Source organism: Sardina pilchardus, chromosome 23, assembly GCF_963854185.1.
Source record: "Sardina pilchardus chromosome 23, fSarPil1.1, whole genome shotgun sequence".
Classification (NCBI taxonomy): Eukaryota; Metazoa; Chordata; class Actinopteri; order Clupeiformes; family Clupeidae; genus Sardina; species Sardina pilchardus.
This window is the reverse complement of record NC_085016.1, coordinates 10,810,416-10,824,816: the sequence shown is the minus strand read 5'-3', so window position 1 is coordinate 10,824,816 and position 14,401 is coordinate 10,810,416. Positions and strand designations below refer to the sequence as shown.

Sequence of the window (14,401 nt, the reverse complement as noted above, 5' to 3'; positions counted from 1 at the left end):
TACATGGTTAGTCTCGGGTACAGGATTTTTCACAAGAGGAACCACAGTATAGAGTCTCCAAAACCCTTTCGGGCGCTGTAGCTGACGGACAAATACCCAGCATGCATTGCTGTGGCTCATAGCGCCATCTTTAGAAAACCGTGGTGTTGAAGGACCTGAATTACACTCGTGTGTTTCATTTTACGTTTTAGATATTTGAATGTTTGAACTTTAGTAACCGCTTGTTGTTGAGAAGGTAATGCTCGTTTTGTCTTGTCACTTCTCTTTATTGTCGATAACTTTGAGATGCACTCCATTTTATCTGTCGTTGTGATTAAGTTCAAATTTAGCTAAGTTGGCGATGGGTAATAGTTAGCCAGCTATATCTATGGCCAGCTAAGGGGGAATCCACCATCTGCAATCCAGGAACTGGCGCAAGCTAGTTTACTAGCCATATTGGAAGTCAAATGATACAAAACATTTGTATTCTAGGTCTTGACTTCCAAGGCATTTAATGCAGCCTTAGTTGATAAGTGCAAGCTGATGTTGCTTTACGGTTTTGATGCAATAAGCTAACAGCTCATGTTCTGCATGTGTGGTTCTGTGAATTTGGCCAGTTAGATGTATGGCGTTGCGAGCTAGTTAGCTATTCAGCTAACTTACTTTGAATGAAGTACTCGAGTGCCCGTAACGAAACTTGTCTGTCTAGTTTATTTCGCTTAGGTTAACCCAGAGTATCTGGATCAGATTTCCACTTTCGCCAAGTGACGTAATGTTAAACGTTGTGTTATGCATCGTATAACTGATCAATTTTTGAGTTTAATCATAGGAGACGGTGTCACTTTTGGCAACACTTACCATCTGGTCTAAGGCTGTCGTTCTTCCTTTTTTTATCTGGCGAACGTGGCGAATGCAAAGTTCATTTCGCGTACACTTCCGATAAATCACGTACTGCATAACGTCACAGGCGAGAAGTTTATTTTGCATACGTGATTGTTTTGTTGTTTACAGTGAGATGGGGGTGAAGGCGCAGCGACCTCGCTGCTTCTTTGACATCAGCATCAGTAACGTGCCAGGTAAAGAGCGCATAACAAACGTAACCATTCAGACAACTTAATTATTTGTTGACATGTCGGCCAATGTTTCCCTATTAATACTTTTCCTTTTTTTGAAGTGGGAAGAGTGGTTATCGAGTTATTCTCTGATGTGTGCCCGAAGACTTGTGAGAACTTCCGTTGTCTGTGCACAGGTATTGACTTTTTGTGTGCCTTCTGTGACTTCTAAATTATGTTGAAATTGACATCCCACATAATGTCCACATCAGTTTGTATGATGTATAGGTCCAAAACCTATGTTTTTGTTTAGTTCCTATATATATATTTATATATAATTTGCCTTTACATTCTCAAAAAAGACTGAAAAACACAACCTTCCCTTATTTTATTTTTAATATGGTCATGCTCATCATTTGCTCATTAATGCCCAACCATGGCTTCCCATTCTAACATAGACAGCGTCTGAATAAAATCTAAGATGGTGTAGCACAACCAAATAAAATTGGAGATGCTGTGATCCAGATTTCTGTTGACTATGCTGATCATGCATATAATCATGACTGATGCAGTGAAGTCTGGAGTGTGCATGCTCATCTCCCCAAATTTCTGTATGACAAACATGCTGCATATTTTCTTGTCCAGGTGAGAAGGGTCTGGGAAAAGGCACCCAGAAGCCTTTGCACTACAAAGGAAGTTTGTTTCACAGAGTAGTGAAGGACTTCATGATCCAAGGAGGGGATTTTAGTGAAGGTAATTTGTCTTTAATTTCTGATTATTAACTTCACCTTTCACAACACAAACTACGGTTTGCAGGAAAGTGATGAGTAAACAGAAAAGTTTGAATTTTCTTTCCAAAAGGAAATGGTCGAGGTGGTGAATCAATATATGGAGGTTTCTTTGAAGGTGGGTGTCCTTTCTTTTTCTTTTCTTTTTTTTGTATGTGATGTCCCTCTTTCAAGACTAGTTGTTGTAAAGTTTCTGATTCCCAGTATGCTCTGTGTGTCTGTCAGATGAAAGCTTCTCCGTCAAGCCCAACAAGGAGTTTCTCCTGTGTATGGCCAACAGGGGAAAGGACACCAATGGCTCTCAGTTTTTCATGTAAGTGGCTCAGAAATTGCTCACCACTTTTCTATCTGAATGTTTTTTTTTTGTTTTTTTTTTGTTTTTTAACTTTGTAGTGGTTTCTTTAGGGCTAAAAGAGTAACCACTCTCCTCGTCTAATTATTGACTAAAGTGCAGTACATGTTAAAAAAACGATTCTGTTTCTCTCAGTTGCCTCACCTCAACATACAGTATGTTACACATGGTGAAAGATGGAGTGTATTTTTCCCTCATGTAATGTCTCTTGCAGGTTTTCATTTTTTTTACAGAATTAATATTGATCAATTACATGTAATTGCTTACTGTGATGCATTATCCACTGTTAGTTTTGTCATGTATTGTATATTTATGCCAGTTGTATTGCAGAAATCATATTGATCACCAGTCCTGTGCAGTATTGTGATGTTATCTGTTCAAGATCTGCTCCATGATGGCTAACCAGTGAAACAAAAAGTGAAAGTAAAATCTGGTCTCTTGAAGTCCTGCATAGCATGCATCTCTGTGAAATTACCTGACGCACTCTCTGGTCTTCATTGCAACAGAACAACAAAGCCCACCCCTCATCTTGATGGGTACGTTGCATACTGACACCAGAAAACACTACATTTTGCCATTTTGCTCTTTCTTTTTTGCCCTTTACATAGACTCTCCTTGTTTATTAACCGCTTTTGAATGTCTCTTCCACTCAGGATCCATGTGGCGTTTGGTCAGGTGATCTCTGGACAGGAAGTCGTCAGGACTATTGAGAGTCAGAAGACGGACCCTAACAATCGGCCAATTTGTGAGGTGAAGATGACTAACTGTGGTGAGCTAGTTCAGAAAGCCAAAGGTAGGTGTTCCCCACTTTTCATCTTGATTTTGTAACCTCTTTTAGTTTAATGTGACTTTATTTGTAATTGTAATGTTTGACTGAAAATTACAAAGTTGTTAGTTTTCTAATTGTAAATGTTATCATTATTCTGTGTAGGTCTGAGTTTTTTTCAGCCGATGCATATCTGTCCGATACCGATGTGTTTGGTGGAAAATAAGACGAATAATAATAATAACAATAATAATAATAATTAATAGCATCTTTGAAGGTCAACATTATGACCTGTATTCTCTATATGGTAGATGGAAAAAACAAAATGGGTTCCTGTTAACCAGAAAAGTTCAAATGACATGAGACACATAGACAGACCAAAGTGGGTTTCCCCCCCCCCCCCCCCATGTAGCCAATTTTCAAGTTATGCTATCAGACATGCATTTAATGTAGACTGTTTAATTATCAATTAGCGGGGCTGTTTATTTTATTGCAGGTTCAGTTGGCAAGGCTTGTGAAGAGTTATAAAGAATACATTTGTGCTGACCACTCTCAACAAAACTCATTTGATCATAGCAGTTGTGCATGAAAGTCTCGGTTTGACTATCTAATATGCTGAACCCCCCTCTCATTATCTCACTCCTTTAACAGCAAAGAAAGAGAAGAAGCGCCACAAGTCGGCCTCTGGGGAGAGCGAGAGTGACTCTGACTCGTCGTCCGACTCCTCCTCAGACTCGGACGACTCTGAGAAGGAGTCCAAGAAGAAGAAGAAGAAGAAGCACAAGAAAGAGACCAAGAAGAAAAAGAAGGAGCAGAAGCGCAAGAAGAAGGACAAGAAGGGGTTGGTGCCCAGTGACTTTTCAAAGAACTGGAAATGCCTTCCTCTCTTTCCTTAGATTCTGTAGTCATTGGGCCCTTCTCATTTGTCTTTTTTATCTATCCTCCCTTCTTTCCTCGGTCTTCTGGCCCCTTCCCACTGATCTATAAAGAACACTGGATAGACTATCCCATTGTTGCTGCCCAATAATTTTTTATCTAGATCATTGGGAGCGAGGACTGAGGAAGGAAGGGAGGATAGATAAACCGACGAATGAGAAGAGCATGTGCTATGCTTGGCATGTGTTGGACAGTTCAGTCAGCAGTTGGCCAGTGCTGTGAAGTTGACTATAGATGTGTCTGTGCTGACTGCTCTGTTCTGCGCTGATCCTAAGGTCTGAGGAGGAGCCGGAGGAGGAGGCCGAGGCTGAGCCCGTGTCCACTATCCGTCCAGAGGAAGTGCCGCCCGTCCCCGAGAACCGCTTCCTCATGCGACGCAGCCCGCAGCCCCGAGAGGAGGCTGTGAAGGACAAGGGCAAAGAGAGTTCCGGAAAAGACCGGCAGAAGGAGAGGGACCGGGACCGTGATCGGGAGAGAGACAGAGAGCGAGAGAGACAAAGAGACCGGTGAGTGCTTTGAGAAATTACTATTACTAAAGTATGACCTTGAGAAGTGATTGCCCACACACACACACACACACACACACACATAAGTTATCTATTGGTTAAAATATTGTTTTTTTGGTTGTTACATTCATTAGTAGTCTTTTATTCACATGGCACATTCACATGGGTCCTTGAAGTTTTTTAAGAGGCAGTCCCTTCATAAGTGCTGTTGCGTTACTGGTGTTCAGTGAAGCATACATGCTTTCTGACTAATGCATCTTTGTCCTAATTTGTAAACTGCAGTTGACTGTGTTTGTTGAGCATCAAAGAGCTTTAGCTTTTTTTTTTTCCTCCCTGTTCTCCCAGGCCCATGATGAACTCCAGGCAACCAAACCGCAATAGGCTGGTGATGACCCGCTCCGGCAGAAAAATAAAGGGCAGAGGCCCCAGGGTAAGTTGGACTTGGTATGGTGGGATGGTTGTAAAAGGGTCTGACAGTCTCTGGTATAAATTGCATCTGAGATTGTAAATGTGGCTTAATTTACTGCTTTCTTCGGTGCAAGGTATTCAATTTATTTTTCTACGTTGTCTTAAGTGGCAGCTGCAGAAGGCACAGTTGAGTTGGATTAACTGTTCTTTTTTTCTTCCCCCCCCCCTTTTCCCATGCAGAGGTACCGCACTCCGTCTCGTTCCCGCTCCCGCTCTTGGGACCGCTTCAGGCGCAGTGAGACTCCTCCCCACTGGCGGCAGGAAATGCAGCGCACGCAGAGAGTCCAGCGCACACGCGTCAGCGAGGACCGCTGGATCAAAGGAGATAAGTATGTGTCACACGTACAGAATACTAATCTGTAGGGCACTAGAAATGGTTATATGAGTGTGTCTGGCCCATAAGAAATGCACCCTACTGCCAGTTAACGATAGAGGCATTTGGCATTTGTTTCATTTTAACTATGAAACAGATTGATCTTTGATCAGGATCATGGGACAGGCCTCATTCACAAGTCAGACTTCCACATGTGCATACTTTGTCATAAGTCCAAGGAGAGGTACAAGAGACCTCTTTTCTATGCTTGTAGATAACCACATGGATTAATTGCATTTAGGTCTACAAACGTACATGTTTTTGTTTTCCATGCATACTTTTTTTTTTTTTACGCATTTGTGTACGTGCAAACGAAGCTCTACCCCAAATAACCGTAAATATCTCTTGTTTGTATGTCAAAGGGGAGACATGGAGAAAGAGAAGCCAGCCCCTGCACCAGAGGTTAAAGAAGCCGAGAGGAAGAACTCTGAGAGGGAGCGAAAGAACTCTGAGAGGGAACGAGACCGAAGAACGTCTGACAAAGAGAAGGAGAAGGAGAAGGAGAAGGAGAAGAAGACTTCCGAGAAAGGCCGAGAGGAGTCCCAGAGTCCATCCAGGCAGAAGGACAAGGACCGAAAGGGCAGGCGCCATCACTCGAGGAGCAGAGACCGAGACGGACAAAAGAAGGCCGACGGAGAGAAGGAGGACGACGAGGCTCGGAAGAGGAGGGGTCGGTCCCGTAGTAGAAGCGGCGAGAAGAGAAGCGACGGGGACCGCCGGCGTAGTCAGACCGATGACAAGAAGGCCCGCTCCCGAAGCAAAGACCGCAAGGAGAGGGACGACAAGAAAGAGAAGGAAAAGGAGAAGGAGAAGAAGTCGTCATCGGGAACGAGAGGACAAGAGAGGAGTAAGAGCAAAGACAACAGCCGGAACTCCGAGACGGACGGCAAAGACAAACCGAAGGAGGAGAGCGACAAGAAAATGAAGAACGGCGAAGGCGAGCGGGCGAAGTCCCGCAGCAAAGAAAGAGACTCCAAAACAGACAGAGACGCCAGACGCAGGTCCAGGTCTCGGTCCAGAGGGCGTGGACATGGCCAAGGCCAGCGCGGCCAATCGCGCGACCGGACGCAGGACAAAGGAAGGAGCCGCGACCGAGACAGGCAGCGGAGCCGGGAGCGCAGGAACAGGCGCTCCAAGAGTCGGGAGAGGGAGAGGGAAAGGGAGCGAGGCAGAGACCGAGAGAAGGAGCGGGAGAGGAGGAGGAGCAGGAGCAGGGACAAATCCAGAAGCCGAGACGCCCGGCGAGACAAGAACTCAAAGAGCCGCGATCGCTCCTCCAATCAGCGAAGGAGCAGAGAGAGGGATGAGGACCGAAAGAGGAGGCGGAGAGATCGTAGCAGCAGCAGCAGTAGCAGTAGCAGCAGGAGCAGCAGCAGCGACTCTGACAGCGACAGGGCCAAGAACAAACCGAAGAGGAGTGCCAGCCCGAAAGGAAAACGACCAAACAGCCGAGAGAAGAGGAGAGACAAGTCGCAAAGCCCCAGGAGGAACCGGGACCATCGTAAAGATGACAAAAACAGATCCGGCTCGAGCGATAGCGACTAGACTCGCTGACGTAGGAGCGGAGACTCCAGTTTCTACCAAGGCCTTTGTGATAGCCCCTGTCTACAGGGTACAGATAATAGAGGTTTTAATGGGTGTAGGAGGGAGCGAAGTCCTAGTTGTAGGTGCCCTCCCACTTGTGTGTTTTAAGAACTGTAAATAAACACCGAATCCACAACATGTTTTACAGTCATAAATGGTTAATTTAAATTGGACTCGTTGGTAAGACTGGACTTTAAATGCCCCAAGTGAAGTTTTTTTTTTTTTTCCGGGAAATGTGCTGGCCCTTCATCCTCCTGTTATTGCTGTAACTGACCACAGCCTGTCTGGCAAATAGAGATAATAGACAACATTACATTGTTGAAGATAATTAACACTTTTACTGGAGGGGCATACATGTGGGTAGTTGAGCTTGTGATATGGTGTGGGTGCAGAAAAATCATATGCATTTCCACCCATCCATGTTTTTTTTTTTGTTTGTTTGTTTTTGAGATGAAATGATCCAGAATGGGATTGGTCATTTTAATTGATTTAAATTTTTAAACGATTCTCAGTTTTCTACCTCTCTGGGTATGTCCATTTAAAAAAAAAAAAAAAAAAAAGTTTTTTTTTGTTTTTGAAAACCAGCGTGTAACATTTGTATTGATAAATGTGGTGCAAATGTCATCTTGTTTATTCCATTAAAGACTTTTGGGATTGTCCCACCCTTTATACTCTCTGATATGGTCATTTCGGTTGTAAATAACTAGTGGACAGCAATGAGGAACATTTGGCTATATGTCATTTTGCCAGTTGGATTTCTTTGTCAATACTGGCAGTGTTTTAACCATAGACTGTATAGATGTTTTAACAGTAACAGTGTTTTAGACAGTAAAATAACTGGTCAATTTTGAGTAGGCGGGGTTTGTATTGGCCAATCAATGTGCTGTGTGTATTTTGCACTCAAAAGGCAAACCGGTAGCGGCAATCAGAAGTTCTATACTATTCCTGAATGCTGAGGGCTGGCGCACGATTTCGAAAGTAAGTAATGATCTATTTTTTAAGCTGCTTTATATTAAAGTCTATCTTTAAACCCTAATCTGTCAATTACTGAACATCGCTTTACACGGTCCTTTTCAGTGGGCTGTTAGAAGATAAGATTATAGTAATTTGGATAAGCGTGTTGGCTAGCAAGCTAAGTTAGCTAACGATAACCAGATAAGTTAGAACACAATAACTTTATGATAGCCTACCCTAGTCTGCTGACCTAAACGTAAGATACGAGTAGATCATTGACAGTAATGCTGTTGTGTCTTCACAGGCCAGTGCGGAAGTCTGAAGAAAGATGAAGACCCTTATGGTGTTCGACTTCGACCACACAATAGTGGATGAAAATTGTGACACTTGGGTCATAAGAAGCACCCCGGACAAGTGCCTGCCAGATTCACTGAAAAAGTCTTATCAGAAGGGGCGATGGACTGAATATATGGGCAGGGTTATGTCGCACATAGGTGATCAAGGCGTCACACCGGAGTCGATTCGATCTGTCATGCATACTATTCCGTTTACAGACGGCATGGTAGAACTTTTCACATTCATTTCAGAACACAAGAAGGATGTCGACTGCATCATTGTCTCCGATGCCAACATGGTGTTTATCGACTGGATCTTAGAGGGAGCTGGGCTTCAACAAGCATTCGATAAAATATTTTCAAACCCAGCCAGTGTCGATAGCCGTGGTTACGTAACGGTGCAGTGCTACCATTCTCACACCTGCGTAAAGTGCCCCATCAACATGTGCAAAAGAAAAATTCTGGAAGATTTCATTGCGGCCCAAGACAAGATGGGCATACAGTATGCCAGGACAATGTACGTCGGTGATGGAGGCAATGATCTCTGCCCGCTTAAGTCAATGCGTGAAGAAGATATTGCGATGCCACGTAAAGGTTATACTCTGGAGCGGTTGGTGTTGGCCGGAGTGGTAACCGAGGACGCCACCCCACTGAAGCCGCGCGTTTTAGTTTGGACAAGTGCCATTGAAATTCTCAATGAACTCAAAGCTGCCATACAATAGAACTCTGCGATGCTGCCCCCTCAGTAATGTGACGGTAACACATAAAATGCCCGTTCAAAGTAACAGTCATAATCTGATTATTCACCTCGATTCCTAAGGGCACATATCAGAACATGGTCTAATCAATTGTAGCCTTTCAAATGTGTTGATTTAATCAAGTGTCCTATAACGAACAACATGTGATGTGGAGTCAATTTGGCATGCTGAATTTACACGTTGATTGTGTGGGTGTGGTCTTGTCCATATAGTGAACAACTGACATGGTTTGTTCACGCTACTTTTTTATTAAATTATAATGATAATAAATATTTAATAATCATGTGGCTAAAATGATCTAGTTTCGACGTCGAAACCAAGCACACACTGACTACATCTCTCAAAAGAGGAACATGCGGAGAGATTGAGCATACTATGCAAAGCATTTACAGTGTAAAAAGGCCACCACGAACGAACATTTCGTTTTTCAATCTAACAGGCCCATGTTTTTAATAATTGTAGGCTTATCGTCACAGGGATCAAAATCAGAATGCAACTTGTAAGTGTATGTGCGACGACATAGGTCGGTGGGAGTAGGCTAGGTGATTTAAGGTTACCGGCGGTTGTGGTTGGATTATTGAACGGGCACAACCCCCAACATCTTGTGACAGCTGTGTGCAGAGAGCTATTGTGCGCCGTTATCAGGCGCAATCCCAGGATGATACCAACATGCTCACGGTTGGCTTCAAGCCACACAAATATTTAGGCTAGCCATGGTGGATGACTGTGAATTGGTTCATTTGATTATGCATTCCTCCGAAACGCTTGCAGTGATGGTGACTGACATTTTCGGAGCGATGCTCTGAAGCCATTCTAGAGGCGACGCACAGGAGACCGCAGGTGGAGCGCCGAAGCGCCTATCGTGAGCATTGTTTTTGTTTTGGTTCAGACCATTGCCGTAGTAGTAGGTATTTACAATTTGCTCTCGATTGAGGTTTACAAAGAGAAAACACATGTAGCATTAGCGTACTAGCCTACTGATAATGCTTTTCGCCAAATGATGTCCACATTTTGGCTAAGCAAACAGCCATGGTGATTTAATGTACTAGCTTAATGTACTTTCCATAAAACTGCTTAGGCTACTGCTAAACATTTCCCAGGCGGATTGTGATGAAAGTCCGGATGCAAAGACGACTCTGCAATACACTGTTGCATTGCTACATCCATGGCATATTAGAATTGCTCTCTGTGTCAATTGGATCATCACTAATAACACATTACTATCTGTTTTTTAATTAAAATGCATATGTCTGTAGCCGATTGATTAATTCCATGTAGCAAGTTGAGCTTTTCCAACAAATGTCAACAAATACACGTGTGGTCCAACCACTGGGTTTGTTTTGTCTTTGTAACAGACCGTGTAGGGGTCGCCAAAGTCGCCAGCACTGCACAATTCAGATACTACAGTGTATGGTGTCTTTTGTGTTGACTGCAGGACTAGGTTACTTTATTCCAGAAGTAAAGGAGGAAGATCCAAGCAGTTCAGGCCTATACATTAAACGAATAAATGAAATTTATGAAGAGGCGAGTTGTCAGCCAGCTAGGTCTATAGAAGCCTGTAGAAGACAGATGATGGATTTCTTTGCCCTGATTAAACCACAATCTGGTTAGTGATAGTCTTTGGGAGACATTTATTTAACTCCTTTATAGGCTATGTATACTTATACAGTATATCGTTTATATTGCTCTTTGTCTTTTGATCATTAGCCATCTAATCTGCAGATAAAGGTGACAATAAAGATTAATTTCTAGGAATTATGGTCACAATGAAGCTATGTACATTTTATGAAGGTTACTCTATAATGCACTTTCAAAATCATGGCAACGTGGCTATTATTCTAGAAGACAGACACATATTTGTGCCACGTAACTCCCTTTGTGATAGAGACACTTTCTGTGCACTTGGGCCATACATGAAATCCAGCCTGCTTGTTAATTTTTCAGAAGCATTATTTATTTATTGATCAGGTTAAAACTGTAATTTAACAAGGAATGATTCTCTCTGTTTTGCAGTGTGCACAATCATGTCTGCAAAGGGGCAAGTGGGTTACACCTATGAATTCCAGGATGTTTCACACCCAGCGCAATTCTTAGACTCCATGTGGGAGTGTTACATGGAAGGCCTCTTTACAGACGTTACACTACAGTGCAACAATGGGCAGTTGTTCCACTGTCACAGAGCAGCGCTCGCTGCACGTAGCCCCTTTTTCAAAGTGATGTTTACAGTAGACATGCGTGAGAAGACTGATGGCTTGGTGCGACTGCCAGGCATAGACAGCGAAGTCCTCGGCATGCTCATAGAGTTTATGTACACCTCCACGGTGATGATAACCCAGGGGAACGTGGAGAAGCTCCTGGAGGCTGCGGACATGCTGCAGGTCAGACCGATTAAGACTGCATGCGAGGAGTTCCTGGTGCGTCTTCTGGATGTAGACAACTGTCTGGGTATGCAAGCGTTTGCTGAGCACCACGCGTGCTCAAGTTTAGAGCGGGAGGCGCAGAGGATGGTGCTCTTCCAGTTCGAGGAGCTCGTCGGCCAGGAGGAGTTCTTGGAGGTCAGCCTTGAGCGCCTTCGCTCCATCCTCTCCACCAAGAACCTCAACGTGAGGAAACAGGAGGTTCTGGTGGACGCGCTGATCAAATGGGTCAGCCATGGAGCCCTGACTCGACTCGGCCTCACCCGGGCCTTGCTTCACTGCATAAACATGGACCTGGACGAAAAGAACTTCTTCAGGAACATCCTAAAGTCCCAAAGGAACTGCTCTAACCTCAGTGGGACAGAACGGATCCGTTCCGCTCTCATGTCGTCCCTTCTGCCCGGTTTCACCAGCGCACGTCTCAGCTGCAAGAAGCCCACCGCCAGCATGTACATAGTCGGAGGCTACCACTGGCATCCGCTCTCCGAGGTCCACGTTTGGGACCCACTGTCAAACATATGGGCGCAGGGCACAGACATGCCCGACCACACCCGAGAGAGCTACAGCATCGCCCAGCTAGGGCCAAGCATCTATGTCACGGGGGGCTATCGGACAGACAAAGTCGAGGCCCTGAACACAGTGTGGGTGTACAATAGCGACCATGATGAGTGGGCACCCGGGTGCCCTATGTTGGGAGAGCGCTACTACCACTGCTCTGTGGCCATGCATGGGTGTGTGTATGCCATCGGTGGCTACAGAGGAGGAGCGCCCACTGCTGAGACGGAATTCTATGACCCGCTCAAGAAGAAGTGGTTCCCAGTGGCGAATATGATCCAAGGTACGGACTGAAAGACTGAATAAAAAACTATTTTAAAAGTGGGCAAAGTCTGTCAACGTGAAAAGTTCCTCTGCATAAACGATAGCAATCATTTTGCATGATGGGGGCATTGAGCTGACTGTGCTGTCTGTGGTTCCTGGGTTTTTGGTTAATTTGCAAATTTGTTCATCTGGCTGCACCCAGACTACATGCTGTCTACTTCCGCTGTCTGTGCTTATGATTGGTTCCTGGGTTTTTGGTTATTTGTAAATTGGCTTCAATGGAAAGATCTCCAAGACCTGCAGGTCAAGTTAATTTGAATAGAATAGAATATAAACTTTTTTGATCCCGTGAGGGAAATTCGTTTTTCTGCATTTAACCCGATTTAACCGAATTAGTGAACACACACAGCACACACACAGTGAGGTGAATCACACACTAACCCAGAGCAGTGAGCTGCCTGCCCAACCAGCGGCGCTCGGAGAGCAGTGGGTTAGCCCTAACCAGTACACCACGGCTGCCCCTGTTCATCTGGTCAATTCTAATTCTATATAGTTCTGTATTATTTATGGAGTGTCTAATCAACCAATTCAACCCTTGCTCTCACAGGTGTGGGGAATGCCACAGCATGTGTCATACATGACACCATTTATGTAACCGGTGGTCACTATGGTTACAAAGGAAGCTGCACATATGAGAAGGTTCAGATGTACAAGGCAGATCTGAATGAATGGAGCATCATCACCACCTGTCCCCACCCAGGTACATGGAGCCTTAGTTTTAATATATTACATCTTAACAGCTTTAATGATACTTATTAATCAACGTTTTCATTTGTGTGTTCCCCTAGAGTACGGCCTCTGCTCAGTCTCGCTGAACAACAGGCTTTACGTGGTAGGAGGCCAGACCACTGTGACAGACTGCTACGACCCAAAAACAGACAAGTGGATCAAACTCTCAAACATGAAAGAGAGAAGAATGGAGTGTGGAGCCGTGGCCATGAATGGCTGTGTTTACGTGACTGGTGGTTACTCATACACCAAAGGCACATACCTGCACAGCATGGAGCGGTTCGACCCGGAACAGGCCACCTGGGAGATTGTGGGTACACTGCCCAGTGCAGCAAGATCACATGGATGCGTTTGTGTTTACAATCTGTAGCACGGAGTTGTTGCATAAACCAGGAGAGGAGTAGTAGGGTGTCTTAAAGCACAACAAACTAACAAAAACAAATGACATTGCAAAAAAACCCCGAAATAACATAAAGGACATAAAATCGCACCTGCAACACAAGAAGGGAGACGGAAAATAAAAACATCAAGAGAGTGTCCAGTTAATTGCTTTAAGTACAAATATCTGTACGCTCTGAAGCAACAACCTCCACGTCAGCACGTCCCCTGTTTCATCATCTGATCATCATCATTGCAACAGCACTGACCCAAACAGTACACAAGAGTGGTAGGCCCATGTTTATTTACAGGAGACGAGATATGGCAAGATATTTGCTGTATCAGAGAAGACAGATGGTGGTGCTGTATCGTCGGCCCAGGCTGACAGGAGGGTTGTTGTCAGTTTCCATACATGATAGTCGTTTTTTACATGATAGTCTGACTGTTAATAACCAAATACGTGGGCCAAATAGAAAGTGGTGTGTGTTGAACGATGTAATACGATACACATAGAGACTGAAAGGTTATAACGACAATGCAAAATCTCATCAATAGAAACCTGTTCTATTGTATGGAGGTTTGTGTGTCAACCAATGGTCTTGGTGTATACTCAGGGAACATTTTCACAGCAAACCGCAGAAAATGTAGAATACAATTTCTGTTATTATTATCTATTATATATTATTTGTCTCTCATTTTTTTATGATTCAAAGGATTTATATGATGAACATTGAAGTCAGGCGTGTTTTCGCAAATGACAACTGTTACAGTTTCTTTTTATTTTTTTAAGGGAAATGTGTTGTGACATGTAGCTTGAATTGTATGTAGCATCTTGATGTTTATTAATTTAATGCATTGATGTCATGTTTGATCTTTGATGGCAGAGTACAGGCCCTCAATTTAATCAGGATTCATCCAGGTCAGCTATTGAATTGTGTCATTTTTTATTTGGATGAATGGAATGTTATGTTGGTCTGCTGTAGCTCCTTTTCTTATGTCTCATGTTATGGGGTGTGTACAAATATTTTCTTGGGTGAAAAATAAAGATTTTTGCCACTGTTTTATGACCCATATCAGAGCCTGACCCATATTATAACTTGGGTGGATCCTTTTCTGGGAATGACCGCTAGGAGTGCTCTCGCACGCC

At 43.9% G+C, this 14,401-nt stretch overlaps 3 protein-coding genes across 6 annotated transcripts; all 3 read left to right on the top strand.

Moving 5' to 3' along the window:
- The first annotated feature begins 111 nt into the window (after positions 1–111).
- ppig (peptidylprolyl isomerase G (cyclophilin G)) lies at positions 112–7,473 on the top strand. The gene is made up of 13 exons (XM_062528431.1): positions 112–235; positions 991–1,055; positions 1,154–1,228; positions 1,677–1,784; positions 1,893–1,937; positions 2,045–2,132; positions 2,678–2,707; positions 2,825–2,964; positions 3,589–3,778; positions 4,149–4,379; positions 4,725–4,809; positions 5,028–5,176; positions 5,583–7,473. Exons 2-13 carry the CDS (start codon positions 995–997, stop codon positions 6,763–6,765), a joined length of 2,385 nt encoding a protein of 794 aa, XP_062384415.1. The 5' UTR covers positions 112–235; positions 991–994; the 3' UTR covers positions 6,766–7,473.
- Positions 7,474–7,711: 238 nt separating this feature from the next.
- phospho2 (phosphatase, orphan 2) lies at positions 7,712–10,108 on the top strand. The gene is made up of 2 exons (XM_062527378.1): positions 7,712–7,782; positions 8,063–10,108. Exon 2 carries the CDS (start codon positions 8,087–8,089, stop codon positions 8,813–8,815), a length of 729 nt encoding a protein of 242 aa, XP_062383362.1. The 5' UTR covers positions 7,712–7,782; positions 8,063–8,086; the 3' UTR covers positions 8,816–10,108.
- On the top strand, positions 9,577–14,295 carry LOC134070878 (kelch-like protein 23). 4 transcript variants are annotated; one of them, XM_062527376.1, is made up of 4 exons: positions 9,577–9,713; positions 10,865–12,106; positions 12,695–12,847; positions 12,936–14,295. In XM_062527376.1, the coding sequence occupies exons 2-4, from the start codon at positions 10,876–10,878 to the stop codon at positions 13,244–13,246; spliced, it is 1,695 nt and encodes a 564-aa protein (XP_062383360.1). In that variant the 5' UTR covers positions 9,577–9,713; positions 10,865–10,875; the 3' UTR covers positions 13,247–14,295. The 4 variants fall into 4 exon arrangements, with proteins under 4 accessions (XP_062383360.1, XP_062383357.1, XP_062383356.1 ...); XM_062527373.1 differs by having other exon boundaries at positions 9,662–9,755; XM_062527372.1 differs by lacking the exon at positions 9,577–9,713 and adding an exon at positions 10,151–10,457.
- Positions 14,296–14,401: the final 106 nt, after the last annotated feature.